The 19,982-nt window shown below is 34.2% G+C and overlaps 2 protein-coding genes across 2 annotated transcripts; both read left to right on the top strand.

Annotated features, from left to right (window-relative positions):
* The first annotated feature begins 376 nt into the window (after positions 1 to 376).
* On the top strand, positions 377 to 2,857 carry LOC148788510 (uncharacterized). Its single transcript, XM_088880111.1, has 2 exons — positions 377 to 1,612; positions 1,667 to 2,857. The coding sequence occupies exons 1-2, from the start codon at positions 377 to 379 to the stop codon at positions 2,855 to 2,857; spliced, it is 2,427 nt and encodes an 808-aa protein (XP_088736237.1).
* A 6,444-nt stretch (positions 2,858 to 9,301) lies between these two features.
* Positions 9,302 to 10,526, top strand: LOC105160911 (Calcium-dependent lipid-binding (CaLB domain) family protein). Its single transcript, XM_011078431.3, has one exon. The coding sequence runs from the start codon at positions 9,424 to 9,426 to the stop codon at positions 10,363 to 10,365; it is 942 nt and encodes a 313-aa protein (XP_011076733.1). The 5' UTR covers positions 9,302 to 9,423; the 3' UTR covers positions 10,366 to 10,526.
* Positions 10,527 to 19,982: the final 9,456 nt, after the last annotated feature.

Here is a 19,982-nt window from a genome sequence, read left to right as displayed (position 1 = left end):
GGTCGTACCAACGACCATAACTGGTTTATTTGTCCACACATGTGTTATTCTTGCATCAATGATCAACTCACAAGAATCAAGCATAATCCTAGCCTTAACCGGAAAATCTCTCTCTCATATCTCTATCAGGTATTTTTAATTATTTAGTTTTTAATCACTTCTATTTATCACAACCTTCCCCCCATTATCTTCTATTTTCTCAAAGAAATCAACTTAAAGCCAATCTCTGTGGATCGACCCTACTCCCACTTTCACAAGTGTAGTAGGAATTATTTTTGGTGACTTCGACACTCATCAAATTTTGGCGCCGTTGTCGGGGATTGGCGTTTTTAAGTATATTTCTTTATTTTTAGTTACCTGATTTTTATCACCATTAATGCCAAGGTCTTCTCGTACAGGTGAATTGGTATACGACCCCGAAATCGAAAAGACCGCACGAAAACTTCGTCAGGAGACTAAGCAACAACTGGAAGGAACATCCGCTCCATACGAAGATAAAGAAGACCCAACTTTTGAGTTTGAAGAATCCGTAAGCGAATCCGAAGAAGAGACGATGGCTTTGATCCCTGAAAGATCGATCAATGACATGACGTCACCCGATCTAAACCAGCAGCTACTGTGCATTGAATACCCCGACTTAGAGGTAGATTTTGAGCTGAAATCTGGATTAATTCATTTACTTCCTACTTTCCGTGGTCTCGCAGGTGAAGATCCACATAAGCATCTGAAGGAATTCCATGTGGTGTGTTCCGGAATGCGACCACAAGGCATAAGCGAGGAACAAGTCAAATTGAGAGCATTCCCCTTCTCTCTCGCCGATCAAGCGAAAGATTGGTTGTATCTCCTACCTTCAGGATCCATTACAAGATGGAACGATCTCAAAAAACAGTTCCTTGAGAAATACTTCCCTGCCTCAAGAGCCACAACAATCCGGAAGGAGATCAGCGGAATTCGACAATTCACGGGAGAAAGTCTTTTCGAATATTGGGAAAGATTCAATCGACTAGTGGAGAGTTTCCCCCATCATCAAATCCCGAACCACCTGTTGATCCAGTATTTCTATGAAGGTCTATCAAATATGGATAGAAAACTGATAGATGCGGCAAGTGGTGGAGCATTGTTCGACAAAACCCCCACCGAGGCGCGTAAACTAATCTCGACTATGGCGTCCAACACGCAACAATTTGGGGTTAGACATGATGATCCACCTAGGAAGAGCAACGAGGTAAGTAATCTTGAAGAACGTTTAAGTCAACTAACAACTGTTGTTGAAAAAGTTGTTGCAAATATTTATCAACAAGTCAAAGCATGTGGTATCTGCACCTTAACGGGACACGCCACCGACATGTGCCCAACTCTTCAAGAATCAACTACCGAACATGCCAACGCCGTAGAAGGATTCGCGGGACAACAACAGAAAAGATATGATCCTTTCTCCAACACATACAACCCCGGATGGAGGGACCACCCGAATCTGAATTACGGCAACCAACACTTTCAAAAACCTCAATACCGACCACCTCCACAGCTTAACCCCACGCCAAACACATCTCTCGAAGACATAATGAAAGCGTTAGTGACCAACACACAACAATTTCAGCAACAGACCCAGGCGAATTTCCAACAATTCCAACAACAGACACAACAATTTCAACAACAGACTCAGACGAGCATTCAAAATCTAGAATCTCAAATCAGTCAATTGGCGTCGTCTATTGGTAAGCTAGAGTCTCAAGGTAAGCTACCTTCTCAATCTGTCATTAACCCTAGACAAAATGTTAGTGCTATTACGCTTTGTAGTGGAAAAGAATTGCAGGAATATGTGAACGAAGATGACACCAAACGTGGGCTCGGTGTGAAAAGAAAGCCAGAAAAAGAAATTGAGGTCCAACAAGAACAAACCAAACACGAAGTGGACCATCCGCAGCCTTTGGTAACTAGACCACCATTCTCAGAAAGATTCACCAAAGCGAAGAAGGAAGAGGAGGAAAAAGAGATCCTTGAAACGTTCCGCAAAGTGGAGGTAAACATCCCGCTGCTCGATGCCATCAAGCAAATACCCCGATACGCGAAATTTTTCAAAGAATTGTGCACTAGCAAGGGTAAACTCAAGGGAAACGAACGAGTAAGTATGGGGGAGAACGTCTCCGCAATTCTCCAACGAAAATTACCCCCAAAATGCAATGATCCAGGTACGTTTTCTATCCCTTGTAAAATTGAAAAAATTAGAATAGAAAAAGCGATGTGTGATTTAGGTGCCTCTATCAATATTATGCCTCTTACTATATATGAATCTTTGAATGTTGGCCCATTGAAAGAAACGGGGGTCATTCTTCAACTTGCCGATCGTTCTGTAGTTTACCCCGAAGGAATTCTTGAGGATGTACTTGTGCAAGTTAATGAATTGGTTTTTCCTACTGATTTTTATGTGCTTGATATGAGGGGGGATATTTCTCCCAATTCTACATCCATCTTACTAGGAAGACCATTCCTTAAAACCTCAAAAACCAAAATTGATGTTGATGCCGGAATTCTTTCTATGGAATTTGATAATGAGGTTATGAGTTTTAAAATTGATGGTGCCATGAAATATTCTAATGATGTGCATTCTATTTTTCTCATTGATTCTATTGATCCTTTATTGCCAAAAAATGCTATGTTCAATGGTAGAGGAGCATTCAAGACAACAATTGCCAAAAGATCGAGTCGAAGAACTTACAAGAAAAAAGTCTTTCATGACAAAATAAGTTCAAGGAAGAAGTCATCCATGGACTGCCAAATTCCCCTAAATCCACACCATCACCGGGTGCATTACATAGAAGAAGTGGATTTAGAGTGTCCAACTTATTCAAGTTGAGGCACAGCAATGTCTAGCCAAAGACATTAAAGAAAAGCGCTGCATGGGAGGCAACCCATGAATTTCTATCCCTTCTCTTTTTCGTTTCATTTTATTTTAGTTTTAGTGTTTTTATTCAAACTTTGCGAAGCGTGCCCACGCTTAGTCGCACTTCGTAGGCTGTTATTTACGTTCATCTATCTTCATCTATTTATTTATTTTTATTTCTTCATTTTCTTTTTAAAAAAAAAATTAGAAAATCGAAAAAAAAATCAAAAGAAAATCTTTCCACTTTTATTCATATATTTTACCAAGATTTTCTTTGACTTCATCTTTATCTTCATTAACTCTCTCTCTCACTTTCTCTCACAGCAACTTCACCTACCACCAAGATCTCTCTCCCTCATATCCACCGGAAGTTGCCGCCATCATCTGCCACCAGCCCAACCACGCCATGAACTCTTCGTGGCATGCACTCAGGGACGCTTCCTTAAGCTCTCTCTCATTTTAATTTTTAATCCTTGAGTTGCATGTCAATGTCCACATTGAGGACAATGTGAATTTTAAGTGTGGGGGTGTGGTTGTTGAGCTTATACATGATAATTCTTGGCATGATAAAACACTTTCAATTTTGGACTAATCTTGGTTTGATGATGTTATGTGTAAGAAGAATACATGTTTTATGCTTGAGGATAATTTACTAGTTGAAAACTTGTCTTCACCAAAATGACTTGAGTTAAAATCTTTTGATATAGGATTAGTGGACTAAAACATACCTCGTGAGATTTTGAGCTTGATATGTTCATAAAAAAAAAAAAAAATCTTCATTCTTTCTTGAGAAAATAACACTTCTATGGCTTTGTCTTCCTAGAACTTGCCTTGAACCACATCGAGGCCACACAAATGTGCATTTATCTGGATATGATAAAGGCATTAGAAATCACTTTTAGCCTTCTTTAACCACCCAACACATTTTTAACATTAGAGAACCCCTTTGAGCCTCTTGACCTATTTTGTTGAATAACCCGTCATATACAAATCTATCCCGTCGATTGTTTAAAACTTAAATTTTGATCCCTCTAAGAACTATTAGAGCATCAAGGGAAATGAGTTTATGTTCAAAAGAACAAGTTCTCAAAATGGGAGATTTTCAAAACCTTTGTGATTTACATGCTTAAAAGATGTATCTCAAAATGAGTGTGGGGGTTCCAAAATTATGTTCTTCTTTACTTTGTGGGAACCGAAATCAATTGTCTTGATCTATGCCTATCACAAAAAAATGGAAAGGAGAAAAAAAGAAAAAAAAAGAAAAAAAAGAAAAAAAGAGAAAAAAAAATGTATGAACTCTCCAAAATGAATAAGAAAGGCATAGTTCAAGGAATTGTCGAAAGATCTTGAAGGGAGATGAGTAAACTTTGAGAGCTTCGAATTATTGTTCACTCAAATTCTTTTGGTGTTCTAATTAGTTTCTTGGAATTTAACCTCATTATCCTTTTATCCTACCCCAAACCAAAGCCTCATTACAACCAAAATAAAAGACCTTTTGACCCTTATATGTGCATATTTCAAAAGTGGTGGAGATGTGGTGTATAGGCAAGCCTATGGTGAAGCATTGTCATAGTAAGTGTCGAGAGATACACTTGAGCCATATATACACTTGAGAGAATAGAAAGTGGAGAGAAAATAGTCCACTAGTTTTATGCGATTGGTTTTGATAATGGTTATCATGTGAAAACTTGTTTGATACATGTTGAATTATCTCCTTCATAAAATATGTCATTTACTTTGCACATGATTACAAATTGCCTTGAGTAGTTTAAAATTTGGAGGGATTTTTGAATACATCTTGAGTTTGCTCGAGGACAAGCAAATGGCTAAGTGTGGGGGTATTTGATAACTCTGCAATTATAATGATTTTATAGCAATTTAATCTTCCTTTTTAGGCCAAAATATTCCTAATTGTGTGATTTTATTGCATATTCAGCAAAAAGGAAGATTACAAGGACGTTTCTGCAAAATTGACAAAGTGCGCCCACGTTTAATGGAGTAGTCAACTCGGGATAAGGATAAGCACGAACGATTTCCCCAAGAAATAAAGGAATCAAGTGTTTAGATTTAGAAAGGATTCTTTTAAGCTTATCTTTTGTAATCTATTTACCTTTTTAGAGTTTATCACGTATCTATCCCCCACTACGTCTAGATTCGTAGGGGACTTTTATTATAAATAGGGGGGATCTCTTCATTAGAAGACATTCAGTTTTTATCTTAGAACTCTATAGAATTCTTTGTTCATCTCTTCTCTTTTATTTTATTTTACTACCGGAATTAATGGAATTCCACTTTATAGTGTGTTCTTCCATTAACATGTCCGGCTAAATTCCTTATTTTCTGGTTAAGGTATGGTGATTGCTTGATTTCCATTATGTTGTGAGATCTAATCTGCGTTCTACACTTGTCAAACAAATATTCATGCTATTCTCTGTGCTTTAATTACAAACGTCTGATTTATGAATGATTCGGCCGGTTGTTCATTATCAAGAAGGTTTGCTTAGCTAATTGAACTTTATAAATCCGTGTAATTGTTTATTTAGTTCAATACTTAGTGGCAACGTAGCATGATTAGTTATGTCACAGTATTTAATTATGTTATGGGGAATGCATGATCTAGTTTAAACGAATTGTCCTCGTAGGAGTTTGTTGATTAGAATCAGGCCTTTCTAATTCTTAATGCTGTTAATAGATTAAATCTTGTGGACGTTCCCAAGGTTGTCTGTTAATTAGAGATCTAGCCAACGGTCGTACCTTGGCTAACGAAAAGGTAAGGAAAGGTGAGGTTGTTAGGTCGTACCAACGACCATAACTGGTTTATTTGTCCACACATGTGTTATTCTTGCATCAATGATCAACTCACAAGAATCAAGCATAATCCTAGCCTTAACCGGAAAATATCTCTCTCATATCTCTATCAGGTATTTTTAATTATTTAGTTTTTAATCACTTCTATTTATCACAACCTTCCCCCCATTATCTTCTATTTTCTCAAAGAAATCAACTTAAAGCCAATCTCTGTGGATCGACCCTACTCCCACTTTCACAAGTGTAGTAGGAATTATTTTTGGTGACTTCGACACTCATCATTACCCAACCCTGATCACATCATCTATGAAGAGCATATGTGAGATTTCTAGCAATCCCCACTTAGACTCCACCTCCTGAATCATCCCACTAGATTTGGCATGCTATAATAGTTGATTGAGCGTCGATATGCATAACAAAAATAGAGATAGAGGTTTTCCTTGGCTGCAGTAGTACAAGAATTAGTCCTTTGACTTGAGGAGCCACAGTAATCTTTTGTACGGGGTGGTTGTATCTTGGTCATGGCTAACGTGACTCCATAAATACGTGGTTACCCAAAAACCCTGTATCAGTGCAATCAGAACGTGCATGGAGGTTGGTGTGTTTCAAGAAAAGATCCATTGTTTATTATGAGGTGATGGTGGTCTCCTATGTTTTTTATGTTGTGTACTCTCCAATAGTCTGTAGCGACGGCTGTCGCTCAAATAGGAAAAGGGGTTTTCTATGTTGACTAAGGAGACATTCAAATAGAATAAATACATGGATATCGAAGTTTAAGATGAGAACCGATTACGAATTCCATGCTCAAGACATTGATCGGGAGATGGTTTGATGGAGGGACCGTATCTGTATGGCATACACAACTTACAGGTTCACGATGATTCACCTATTCTTTAGGAAATCAAAGAAATTGTTGCTAAGTAAAAAAGAAAGGGACATAATAGTCACTAATAGCATGATTAACCTAACAATACTCTTATGGAAGCCATTGCCAAGAAGCACATGTTCCAAAATACACCATTCAACTTTATCATACGCGTCGCTAATATCCAACTTTAGTAACATGCGATTATTTTGACCTTTTGAGTTTGTCCTAGGCTATGCAATGGGACTAAGTTATCCAGGTCCTCACCCTGAAGCTGTGGGGCCTATACAATAGGATCCGCTCGGAATCAGGGCGAGTTTTGGGCCCATAAAAGTTCCACCTCCCACTTTTTTTTTTTTAAAAAAAAGAATGTATTTTTATTATTTATAAAATTTCAAATTTAAAGAAAAATAAACTAGACAAGTTTAATCCTTTTGACTTCTCAATCTCTCTCTCACTCAATGCATCATTCTTCCTCGAGATCTAAAAGTTGAAACCTTTGTCGGCTCAAGGCTCAAGCTCAAGTCTAAACTGTTGCCCCACTACACTGCTCGCAGCCAACTTGTGCCCGACGTCCACATGCCCCTTGCCTTTTGTTGCCATCCTGCCTATATCTTGGTTCTATAACTCCGTTACTTTGATTATATGTTCCCTCATTCTATTTCATATTATTTCTCTTGCTTTGACGTAGAAGATATTATTTATTTTACGTTGTATGGGTTTGGAAACAAAGGAAATATTAGTATCAAATGATTAATATACATTTGATATGGGGTGTGTTTGTGTTTTATCTAGGAGATGAATAATATCTTTTTTAATTTTTTGAATCAAACGAGTTTGACCTGTCCGGCCAAAAAATTATTGGGATAGGGTGGGATCCAGGTCTATCCAACTCGATCCCGTACCTACCTGGCTGCCAAGTTTAGTTTGTTCTAAGAAGTGGTTGATCTTATAAGCTATTAGCACATTTTCAATAATAAGTCGATTTGGAATAAATACAAACTATACAGGGAATATGTTATGACCAAATATTTTTTTAGTTGATTAGCTATTGTCTTAACTGTTATTTCATAAATGACATACATAGGCTAATCAATCGGAATTGGGACATGACTTCAGGGGTTTTGCATTTTGAAATATGCATGATGTTGAGTGATCATTTTTAAATAAGTGCAAATTTTTCACTATACTAAGCGCACAATGACAAATATCATTATCAAGAGATGTGAGTAATGCTGAAAAATATTAGAGGCACCTCCTCCGCAAAGTACAGTTCAGTTCATGCCTTCGTCCCTATTGTCATGATAGCCCAATACCTCAGGCCAACGCTTCCATGGTAGGTTGGTTAGATTTAAAAATATCCTCTAGTGTTCTTGAATAATCCATTGCAGCCCCAGAACATCTTTGATATTGCCCGATACATTCTTTAATTTGCTAATGAAATTAGTGCAAAACTGTTGGCTCTCTTTGGAATGAAAGAAACCCGAATTTTGGTCACAATTCTGAAGCCAATGTGTTTTTACTTGCCATCCAAAAGGTCTCTTTTCTAAGATAACTATCTCCAGCTCTTGGTGAAGTTTGTGCTCCAAGATGCAAGATTTTGTTGTTATATGCTCGCCTTGTAAGTATATCATATTAAAACACTATGTCAAAGGGGCAGACTAGATTTACTTTACGCCTCCTCTCTAACTTACATATGCTTAAATGGATCAACACGCTAATTACTATAAACGAGCACTTCATGGGAGGCAACCCACAGGGTTTTAGCTTTTTTATTCTTTTTTCTTGTCTCTTATAAATTCTAAATAATAACTCTTAATTCATTAGCCCGTGACCCACAACTTGTGCAAAGGTTATTTTTGTCTGATAAGACAAATCCCACCGACCCATGTAATAAGAAAAGACTGTTTGATCATACAAAACTTCATGATTTTTATTATGCATCTTCTTTTTATTTATCAAAAAGAAAAAGGGCAAGAAGTTAGGGTTTTGATCTCATTTCTCGCTTCGAGAAATTATTAATACCTGTTGATGTTTGATGAAATTATTTAATGATTGAATGGAGGATTAGAATAGTCAATTTTACCTTTACTATATTTTTTTTATTAAAAAATATTAATTTTTTATTTCAAAAAATAATTTTTCAAATATAAATAAAAATTAATACTTATTATATTATTTTTTAGGTGGCTCAATTTTATTTTGGGCCAAATTTAATTTGTCTATATTAACCAATAAGACATGTATTGATCATGTCTTAACCAATATTTCAATATTTTATTAAGGGTAAATTATATTTTGCCATCTAAATTATGATCGTTTTTTTTACTTTGGTATTTACATTCTTTTTTGCTAACTTATCATTTTAATTTTATGAAATTTTACACTTTGCATTTATAACTGTTTTTCACCAAATTTTTTATCGAAAAAACATCGCATATAGTACATATGCGATATTTAAGAATTATGTGATGTGATACTTTTATATATGGATAGCAAGTGATGTTTTTTCAATAAAAAAATCAATAAAAAAGGGTCATATATGACAAAGTAAATTTTTTTAAAGTAAATATAATAAATTGATATAAAAATTTAGATGTGAAAATATAAAAAAAGATACAATTTTACCGATAAAATGTAAATTACCCATTTATTAATTAATTAAATTATTATAGTTTCCTATTTTGTGGTCCCACGTACCCACTTTTTGCACCTAATCCATATTCCAACATTTTATTTAAATTATTTTAGGATTGAAGGAAAGACGCAAAAAATCTCCTTTCCTTCTTCATACCAAAGCTACAAATCCGCCTACACCCCTGTTCGTCGCGGCACAAGTTCGCACTCGCCACCAAACCTCTCACTCATGGCCACCAGCACCGCCCCTCGGCCGCCGCCGAAGCTCTACGATCTGGATGTAACAGTCGTCTCCGCTAAACACCTGAAGAACGTCAACTGGAGGAATGGCGATCTCAAACCCTACGTGATCCTGTGGGTCGAACCGGAACGACGCCAGGCCACGAAGCCGGACGATTCGGGTTCGACCCGACCCGTATGGAACGAAAGGTTCGTTTTGCCGCTCACCCTTCACCCCAGAGACTCCATCCTCACACTGGAAATCTTCCACTCCAAACCCTCGGAGACTCCGAAACCCTTGGTCGGTGCCCTCCGATTCGAGCTTGGAGATCTCTTGGTTGGCTCCGACGAGTCGGCGGTCCGACTCAGGACGTTTGAGCTGCAGCGCCCCTCCGGCCGTCCCCAGGGCAAGATCCGCCTCAAGCTCTGCTTGATCGAACGCCCTGTGGAGAATTACCATACTACCCCTCCTTCGGGCTATTACTACTCATCTGCCCCTCCAGTGGCTATGCCGTACAGAGGATACACTCCTTCGCCATATACTTCGCCGCCGCCGCCGCCGTCGTCATCTTTGTCTCCACCTCCACCTCCGCCTCCGCAACCCTATTACTCGTACTCCGATCCGCACTCAGGGTACTATTCATCTTATTACTCGCCCCCACCTCCTCACCGGCCCTTTTTCGAAAGGCAGTCAAGCTATGGTGGGCCAGGACCAAGTGCTCCCGTAGATTACACTTCTTATGATTACCAAAAGCGAAGTAGCGGGAAGTCTGGAATGGGAATGGGAATAGGAACGGGCTTGGCAGTGGGAGCAGTGGCAGGAGCAATGGGAGGGCTGACATTGGAAGATGGCATTAAGTATGAGGAAGAGAAGATTGCTGACAGAGTGGAGAATGATTTGGCTTCTACTGCAAGGGATGATCGATACAGTGAATATCGAAGTGATTATTGATGTAAGCTTTGATTAATTCTAACTTGTTTGCTCTAGAATGTGGTTGTGTTGAAGTATGTATATAAAGTTTCTTGTCTTTCTGCTGAATTTCGTTTTAATATATGTATTGATTCATGTATATGAATTTCTATGTTGCAAGGAGTAAACTTTATTCTACTTAATTGCCTTGCATTTCTGAAAGCCTTTTTGTTCCTTATAATTGGTTTGACCCTCTGTATGAACCTTGTTGATATTGTAATTCCCTGAACTCTACCCGTTTCTTGTTATCTGATTGTGCATTTCTGCTAAACTGCGTTGTGGCTTTGAGGTTCAAAGTATTAGTCATGAGTTCAATTTAACTTGTTCTTAGACTTCATTGTAGTATAATACGGTACATTAGCCAAAACTAGAAGGCTTGATCTGTTATATTGGACATTTGAGCCCCTTACCGCATGGCTACTATATTAACCTCTTTAATGGTTGCCCCTGGCAAAGGCATAAACCATCTTGTAGTTTGATATAATTTGTCCTTTATGCTGTCCAAATTAAAGTTCATAAGTATTCTTTTTCTCATACATGCTTAAACATATTATTTGGCAGTTGTTGTGTCTGGTGATTATAGGAAAACTTACATGGAAGGCGTGTCGAGTCTTATTGAGCTTTGCGGCTTTGATATATTTTAGGTTATCTCAAACTGTTGGAGTCAGTATAAGCTGTTGGGGTAATGAGTTTTGTCATCTTTTACTTTTGTATAGTGTTAATGTACTGTTTCATTTGAATAAGGAGTTCCTTTTATGTTGTGTCTTCATGCTTGTAAAAGTATGCTGCATGAGTATCTGATTGTTTGGTAAAAGAAAAAGAAGTGTCTGATTGTTTGGTCAAAACCTTCTTTGCTGGACTGCTGAACTGACGGAAACTTCAGTTTCTCTCACAAACCTCTCTCTTCGTTGCCATAGTCCCCCATAGAATGTACTACATTTTAATGGTACAATATAATACTGGACTGACTGGTAAAATGAAAGTAAATCGTATACGAGCATATTCATCCAACATTATTTTCTGTTGACTAATTTTGCACATTTAGATGTTACACTCTTGCTGGTGTCGCCAATTCGTGCTTGCTACTTGGCAACATCAAATGTACTCATCTTAGCCTACTTGAAACTCATTTAACGGCAATGTGACTTCTAACTACGACATTCTAGAACTCTATCTATTCCTTGACAGAAGCATTTCCAATGCGCAGATCTTTTTGCTCAGCCATTTTACAGATAAATGATAGTGTTTAATTTGAACAAACTTGAGTCAAAATCTAAGAAAAAATTTAAACAATTAATTGATTCAAATCTTTCAAATAAGGATCTCCTTTGGCTTTATGTGGATTTTGCTGAGAATAGGCAAAGATTTTGATGAAAAATATTGGCGCCCAGAGTTCAGAAGGCTTGCTGCCTCAGCTTGTACTAGTGTCGGATCTTCTTGTCAAATGTTTTGCTATGCGTGTTGTCTAGGTTAATTTTGGAGCCACGGACAAAATAGAGCATTGGGTTTGGGGGTAGAAATTGTTATAGATATTGCCCTGCCCCCATGCCTCTTCGCCCTTGTAGTTTCCCTTTTGCTGCCCCTCCTCCCTACCACCATCTGCATCACCCTTTGTTTGAACTTCTTTCAGCGCTTGCAGAAGGCGCACCTTAGAGCGCAGCGTCCTGCAGTAAGGTGCGCCTTTCCGCTGCATTAGCAAAGCCCAGTGCCGTTTTCTAGAGATGGCGCTGGCTTCGCCGTGTGCCATGTTATGTGCCTTTAATAACTATGGTATTGATGAGTGTCAGATCTTTCTATAAAAAAATATGGTGGAAATAACTTGCTCAATCAAATTAGACATCTTTTGGCATAGTGTAGTGCTACCTCACAAAATTTTGAAGTGTCGTTTTAGACACAACAAAAAAAATATTGTGAATCACTAAGTATCTTTGTCATTTTGTAGAGTCACCTGACTTGGTGTGTACCTTAGTCACAATGTAGAACTCGCATATTTTACTTTACACTCAGTTTTCTGTGATCAATATATTATTAATGACTGTATGGTGAAATGTTCCTCCATGAGTTTTGGGATGAATCCTAGATGCCTCCCTAAGTCTTTGGACAGTTTCATAGACTTTCTTGGTCTTCTTTGACTGTTTCTTGGGGATTACCGGATTTCTGGATTATGTTTAAATTTTGGCAAGAAAAACACAATTTCTCATAAAAGATTGTATAAACAGTCAATTTATGACGAACTTAGAGTATTCTGATTTAAATTGAAATAAAAAAAAGATCAGTCATCACAAGCACTGATGAAGGATTACTTGAAAAGTTTAGGCTTGGTGATTTCTTTAAGAAATCAAAATGTATTCAGCAATAAGCATCTTAATTCCCCTCCCACACAAACAAAATGATGTTTGTAAGATGAGAATGCAAATCTAACTTGTAGTTCTACCTTGATTTTATTTAATTTGAACTACCTTTTAGCATATTCAGTAAATTTTCATAGGGCTTTTGGCTTTCAAAGGATAAAGTTGCTTGTAAAGTAAATGTTTGTATGCCCCTTTCTCAACGAGCTTATCTTCATATTTTAAGCTACAGTAAAATTTGATACGAAAACAGTTGCTTCCTTCAGTAATGGTAATATTAGTACTATAATTATGTTATGTTAGCGTTATTTGAATATTTTGTTTAATTAACTCTTATCTTCAACTAATATGTTAGTTACACTTATTAAAGCAGAGAGAGCATATTATAGTCAGAAGGGTAAGAATGCCATTTAAATAACTTAAGAGAACAGAGAACAAATTTGCAAAGTAGTTGAGGCTTTTCCAATACATGGCAGGATGATGGAATTTCCCTCAAGTATGGAAGGTAAGTGGGGGAAATCCTCATTACTTGGTGCATTGCCCTCAGCTCTGTGGTTGCAGCAATGGTATTAATGTGATAGGGGTTGTATGATGGAAGCTCAAATGGAGTGGAAATCTCCTTGGGTGAAGAGGGGGGGGGGGGGGGGTGAAAGCATAGGGGTGTGGGTATAATTGCAAGCTGAAGCTTGACGTTCTCTTCCAAACCACCCTCATTTTAGCCTTTAATTGATTGCCATCAGTGTTTATCTTCTGCCAATTAAATAATTCTAATAGGCAACTGTATACCTTAATTAGAGTTGGTAGGTGCAAGTTGGGGAAGTTTGTAATGACATAATGGAACCGGAAAGGCATCTCTCATTGCCTGTCTCATAATCATTTGATTCTAGAGACTAGCTCTGCGTCCTCCTCATCCGCTGATCCAGTTTGTCCTTTATATTTTCGTGCTTTTCTACATCTGCGTTTAGTATCTCTCATAGTGTTAGCATATTATGGTCTCGTGTTCAGTTCCCTTAAACGAATGCTCTGACTCGTGGCCTTACCATCTGTCTGCTTCTTATGTTAATTTGTTGTAATGGAGTGGAGTTGTCCTTAATCATTTAGAAGGCTATGGATCACAATTCGGTTTTCAAGGTGGGGACCTTGATGATCATATTTTAGCAGAAATGCAAAGGAGGAATGCAGACAAATGCTGGAGTTGATATTCTCTACTGTTTTAATGGAGCTTTTAAGCAATGAAAGCAGTTTTGCTCCAATGTAGTAGATTTGCATCTTCCTTCAGTATATTATGGATTTAAGGTTGCAACTCTTGTCTCTTTTTGGTCTCATTGCAACATTTTATAGGATGTCTTGCAGATTAGAGACAGTGATAAAACAGAATAGGAATAGTTACATGTATACCTCTTAGCCAGTGGTTTCTTTCCGCAAAGTATTTATATTTGTTGAAAAATTATACATACACTCGTAACAAACATCAACATCATTTATACAAATTATCTTTGTTTTTCAAAAATTATACACTCCAAAAATATTAATATTATTATACAAATTATTTCTTTTTTTATTTACTGTCAGGAATGGTTTTTTTAATATATATGTCATTTATCTTAAAATTTTAAATTAATTAATTAATTATTTCTTAACTTCTTCATTTATTATGGTTTTTCATGAATACCTTTTGGCGGTTATTTTCTTTCATGCAATTTTTTAGTTTTCCTACATTAATTATGATATATATTTGTCAATTTTTTAATAAATTAAGATATTTATATTAATTTATTATCTTAATACATACTTTTAGGTACTTTTTAATCTACAAAAACTAATAATAAAATTTATATAAATATTTTATTTTGATTCATTTTTAAAAATTATGCACATACATAGGATGTGCTAATATTTACTAATTATATAGAAAAAATAAGAGGTTGTGTAAATAATAAAAAAATCAGGGGTGTAATGTTGTTATCACGCAATAGAATAATCAAAGTTTGAAGATGAAGAATGTAAATCAGAAGTCCAAAATCTGGTGCTTTTTCAAATTCTAGCCGTATATTTACCCCTTTACAATTGGGCTTGGTTGTGAGAATTATGGCTTTGTTTGTTTTTATGTTTTTACTATGTGTAAAAAGCACAATTCAGTATATCTAAATTAATTTTTATTTATCTTAGACTTATACAAAATAAAAACTAAATATATTAAAATATATGGATATCATTCTAAACACATCAAGATTAGGTTTTTATGGCACCAAAAAGTGAACAAATGAGAATAGGCGTCTGTTGGTGTTGTTCGTTACCAAGCAAGTTGAAGAAACTCGTGTTATTGTATGCCCAGTTTTAGAACTCGGATTCTGCAAATAAATCGAGCCTTGAAGCTTCATCATTGCAGGAGTTGATACATTGATCATGTGTTTGTTTCGCATAAACTGGGCAAAGTAATGTTCCATATCAATTCAATAATGACATTTGAAGGGAAAATTGCAATTTACATCACATCAATGACCCTATTTGTGATTTTAGTCTCATTGTCTTATGTAAGCAGATTTAGACTGAAAAAGAGTTGTAATTTACGTCCCACTATCTATTTTCGTTAAATTGTTAACCAAAAGAGCACGTGCACGACAATGGGTAATGGGACATAAATTGCAAATTTTTTCGACTTGTGGGATTAAATCTACTGAGTCGTAAAACAATGAGATCAGAATCACAAATGAGCTAAATTATTTTTCTGGCGTTTGCATTCGTGAAAACAGTTAAACCTAAAGAATATAATTGAGATAACTACAATTATCTAACCTAGTTTTCTTGTCCCCACAAATAAATAATGCAAAATACATAAATTTGCTTGCTACTCATACCGATCATTAACGACAATTGCCTATAATTGAATTCATTTATAGTAGTAAAACAATTAACATTGAATCAAATTATCCAAATCTATTAATAATTATTATTCCATAAATAATAAATCAAGATAATAGCAAAATAAGATAAATCCAAGACCTTGAAACATAACATTTGATTTCAACGTTTCTCTCTTAAATCAGAGATGAGAATTAGTTATACAATATATTCGTGAAAATATGATCTCAGCTAAGTTCATAAGTTTCTCAAAATGTCTTATAAGATGTTTGATAACTTATAACCTTTTGAAAATCGTTTGATAATTTTTTGAAAACCTTATAAAATATTAAAATAGAATGCTTTGAATTTTATAAGTTTTTAAAAAAATACCAATTTTATCCAATTTTTCGTAAAATATCTCATAATTTTTTTTATATTTAATCTAATAAATAAAAATACACTCGTAATTTTGTTAGTATTTGATACAACCCCATTCTACCATGGAGCCCAAAGGTGAGGAGACGAAGAAGAGCCCAATGAGTGATAGGCAAACAAAACATCCAGAAGCCCATCAAGATCTTGGACTATTATTATTAAAAACACATTAATTGAATAAGAAAATATCTATATGGTATTTAAAAATTTATAACACAATTTTTCTCAATGTCCAAAAACATGATAATGTGTAAGGTTATTTATAAAATATGGTTCAGTAAATAAACTTAGTAAAATAATTCAATTTTAAATTTTTATCTCACACCACAGTTTTTTTTAGGCTGCCAGGGACTGCGTGTGTTCAACGATTAGTAAAGTCAAATCAAAACTGCTACAATATCCCAAGTGAAGATTATTTGCTTCAAATTTCGATCCAAGAGCTTGAAGTGCATAATTTTTCTTTAAACTATGGTGTCAAGACTTGAAAATTATAAATATTCGCGGTTGTAGAACTTCGTTATGACAAAGAGTTTCGGACTGAGTCCTTCTATTTTGCTGTGTATTGTGATTTGTGTCTTGTGTGTTGTATGGATGCAATGATTTGTTGGATGGTGAATGCCCATTTTCATAGGTGTGTGGGTAGGATTTTAGGTGGTTGGGCCCACTTTTGTCGGGATTTAACACCACAGGATTTGTTATGGACTAGTGTCCATACGGACCGTATTTGAATATAATTTGATCAATTTAATCAATTCAAAATAAAAAAAAATAATCTTATACTTTTATCTTGAATCAATCGATCAAGGTGCCTAAAATCCAAATTTAATATAAACACTCATGCAAATTTTTTTAATTTAAAATTCAATTATTAGCCAATTTACATCGGGTCTTTTAAATGTATTTTATTCTAAATTTTTTTTAGTGTCAATAATATGTATCCTAATTTTTTTTTTTTGTAACACTTTTATTCAACTTTTACTTGTCACTAATATTTTCTAATAACAACCTTTTCAAAACAATTATCACTGTTAAAATTATAATTCATTGTTATAAAATATTTTTTTTAATATTTAATAATATAATCAATGATAGAATCTTTCATCTAAATTTTGTCGATAAAACTTTTTTCCTAGTGTATATTATCTAAACTATTTATAAAAACAAATTGTGGTACTTATGAGTTGCTTTTCCCTCGACACGAGAAATGAGTAAAAAAAATTATTGTAAAAAATAAAATAGTAAATTATCCTTTATGTTTTGAAAAATGAAACAAATTATCCCTTTTCTAAACCATTGGCAGGGTGATAATTTAATTTATATTTTTAAACAAAAGGGGCTAATTTGTCAATTTTTGATTATTTGCTCATTTCATATATCACAGGGAGGTAAATTGCATTTAATCCATTTGTAATATACAGAGATAGACACATGTAATCTATTTCATTTATAGGGTACTTTATATTAATATCCTTGAGTAGAAGTCGAATTAAATAAATATTTTCTATCATTTATAAAATTATAAGTGCATTTTTTGAATTTATAATAATAGTTCACATCGACATTTTCTCAAAGGCAAAAAATTCACACAAATTCCCTCTAATATAAATTACAATGACACCCCTTTAAGGACTGAACTCATAATTCTTCAAAAAAAGAAAAAAAAAATATAGAGAGTAACTTAACTACATCTAATTTAAAGAGGTCTCGACGTAATTTATCATAACTTTTATATATGTGAGGGTTCATACTCTGACCATGTTTACTAACTAGATAAAAAGGTGATAGATAAATATGGGATTACAATAGTGATTTATTTGATAGGATAATTTTATATTTTTGTTTATTTAAGATGATAAAAATTATTATTAAAAATTGATAAAATAATCCCACACATATCAAAATGGATTTAAAAAATTGATTGTTCAAGCCGTTTACCAAAATATTCATAAATAAGACAAAAAAGGCACAAATATCGATCTTTGCTCAAGTCTTCCTCTACCTTCTTTCTTTTTCGTTACTGCAACATATCATGTCATATCCGTCGTTTACGAGCTTGGGTGAATTATAATTCACTCAATATAAATTAAATTATAACCCATATCTTATTCTATTTAAAAATTGATAATTTCAGACTCCATCAACTAATCCCGTGTTGAATATTATAAAAGTAAACAAATAATAAACATGACCAAATAATAAAGCTAACACAAGGTGAGCTACATAGTTTTTTCTTCATATATATGTACAAAAGTACCCAAATCTTTATTTGGATCAAATGATGACAATAGGACAAGCAAATGCCCACCATGGAAATTGCTTTGACCACTAAAGTGAAAACTCATCATTCTTCCCATATCCAATTTTTTCTAATTAATTTATATGATATTAAAGTGTGATAGAATATCCGAACGACATAAATTTTTGGATAAAGGTGTCAAATTCATGCAGGGGATTCCGTACTTGACAAAAATTCTTCCTATATCTTTGTGCTAGACAAGTTGACATCAACCATCAATTGTCTCCTCTCCTCACTCATATATTCCCCTTTTCTGATTTACATTAAAATTTTTATTTCAAAACAAAAATAGATAAATTGTGCAATACAAAAAATGAAATAAAATAAATTAGGTGATAGTTAATATATTATTAATTATATGTATAGTAACACAAATTTTATTTTATCACAATATTGAATTTCATATGTAGGACCATTATTTATGTAAAAATTGCAACCAACAAGAATAAGGCCAAAAAGTTGTTCATAAAATCACCGATAAAGACAATTAGTGACATATAGATAACGACGGTTTAATGATAATAAATAACTTTTGTTGCTATACTGTGTTGTCACTAAATTGTGATTATAGATTTACCGCAAATAATTATCTGTTATAGCAACTTTACATGGAATGATTGTCACTAATAATTGTACAATTACAAGAACAAGATCAAAATTACTGTCACTTGATATAAGTTTTTTAGTGACAACTAAAAATTATCACCAATATTATATTTTACTATATTATTTAAAATTCTATTGCATCTTCTATTATTTAATAAGTACACATTCCGTGTATAATATATATTTTTTTAATAAAACAAATAACATAATTTTTATACTTATAACATATATATATATATATATCACACATATAAAATAAAAAATATAATATGATTTGAAATAAAAAGAATTGAATTGATTCCAAACCCTTTTTTTGGATGGCTATCATTGACACTATGAAAGCAAATAATCAAAACATTAGATGCCGTGCAATGTATTTCTCCTAGAAAAGAGTTTGAGTTGTTAACATTAATGTACTAATACTTGTAAGATTCGTATATTCAAAAAAGCTACACTTTATTTTTAGTATATTTAAGTGCATTTATTCTTGCAACCCTTATCCTCCTTTTTGTGTGCTCAATTGACTCTTGAAAGAGATCCACAAAATTATACCATCGTGCATGAATCTAGCTATCATCTTGTCCACGAAGTTTTGTTTGAGTGGTAGAATTGACGCCTCTTAATAAAATGATTGTGGGTTTGAAATATTAAAAAAAAATGTAGGTATATAGTCTGTTTTTATAATTATTTTTTATTTTTTTAACAAATTTGTTTTGAAAAATAACGATGTATAGAATCAACTTTTGAATTTAATGTATTAAATTATCCAATGATCGAATACTACAAAATGAAAGAATTATGTAATAAGCATAATTATGTATAAAATTTTCATTATTTAGAAACAATTGATGAATCTTATGTAGTAATAAGCGCCATAGCGACAATATTTGTGTTATTATAGACATATCACTAATTATTTATAATAATAATTTATTATGCGTGATTCTTGTTATTAATATTTATATTCAGGTGGATCATATATATATATGTATATATATCTTCGGTTTAATTTTAAAAATGTTATTTGAATTTTTTTTTTATTAATATTATTTTTTCGTTTCGGTGTATAA

The sequence above is a fragment of the Sesamum indicum genome, linkage group LG4, assembly GCF_026168435.1.
Source record: "Sesamum indicum cultivar Baizhima isolate 11 linkage group LG4, ASM2616843v1, whole genome shotgun sequence".
Classification (NCBI taxonomy): Eukaryota; Viridiplantae; Streptophyta; class Magnoliopsida; order Lamiales; family Pedaliaceae; genus Sesamum; species Sesamum indicum.
The sequence above is the reverse complement of the archived record's forward strand: the minus strand, read 5'-3'. Positions and strand labels throughout refer to the sequence as shown.

Bases quoted from the DNA above. Each gene is read 5' to 3' on its own strand.
- LOC148788510 (XM_088880111.1), top strand. From the start codon at position 377: ATGCCAAGGTCTTCTCGTACAGGTGAATTGGTATACGACCCCGAAATC. The intron at 1,613-1,666 runs GCGAATTTCCAA...CAACAGACTCAG, and splicing joins AATTTCAGCAACAGACCCAG to ACGAGCATTCAAAATCTAGA.
- LOC105160911 (XM_011078431.3), top strand. From the start codon at position 9,424: ATGGCCACCAGCACCGCCCCTCGGCCGCCGCCGAAGCTCTACGATCTG.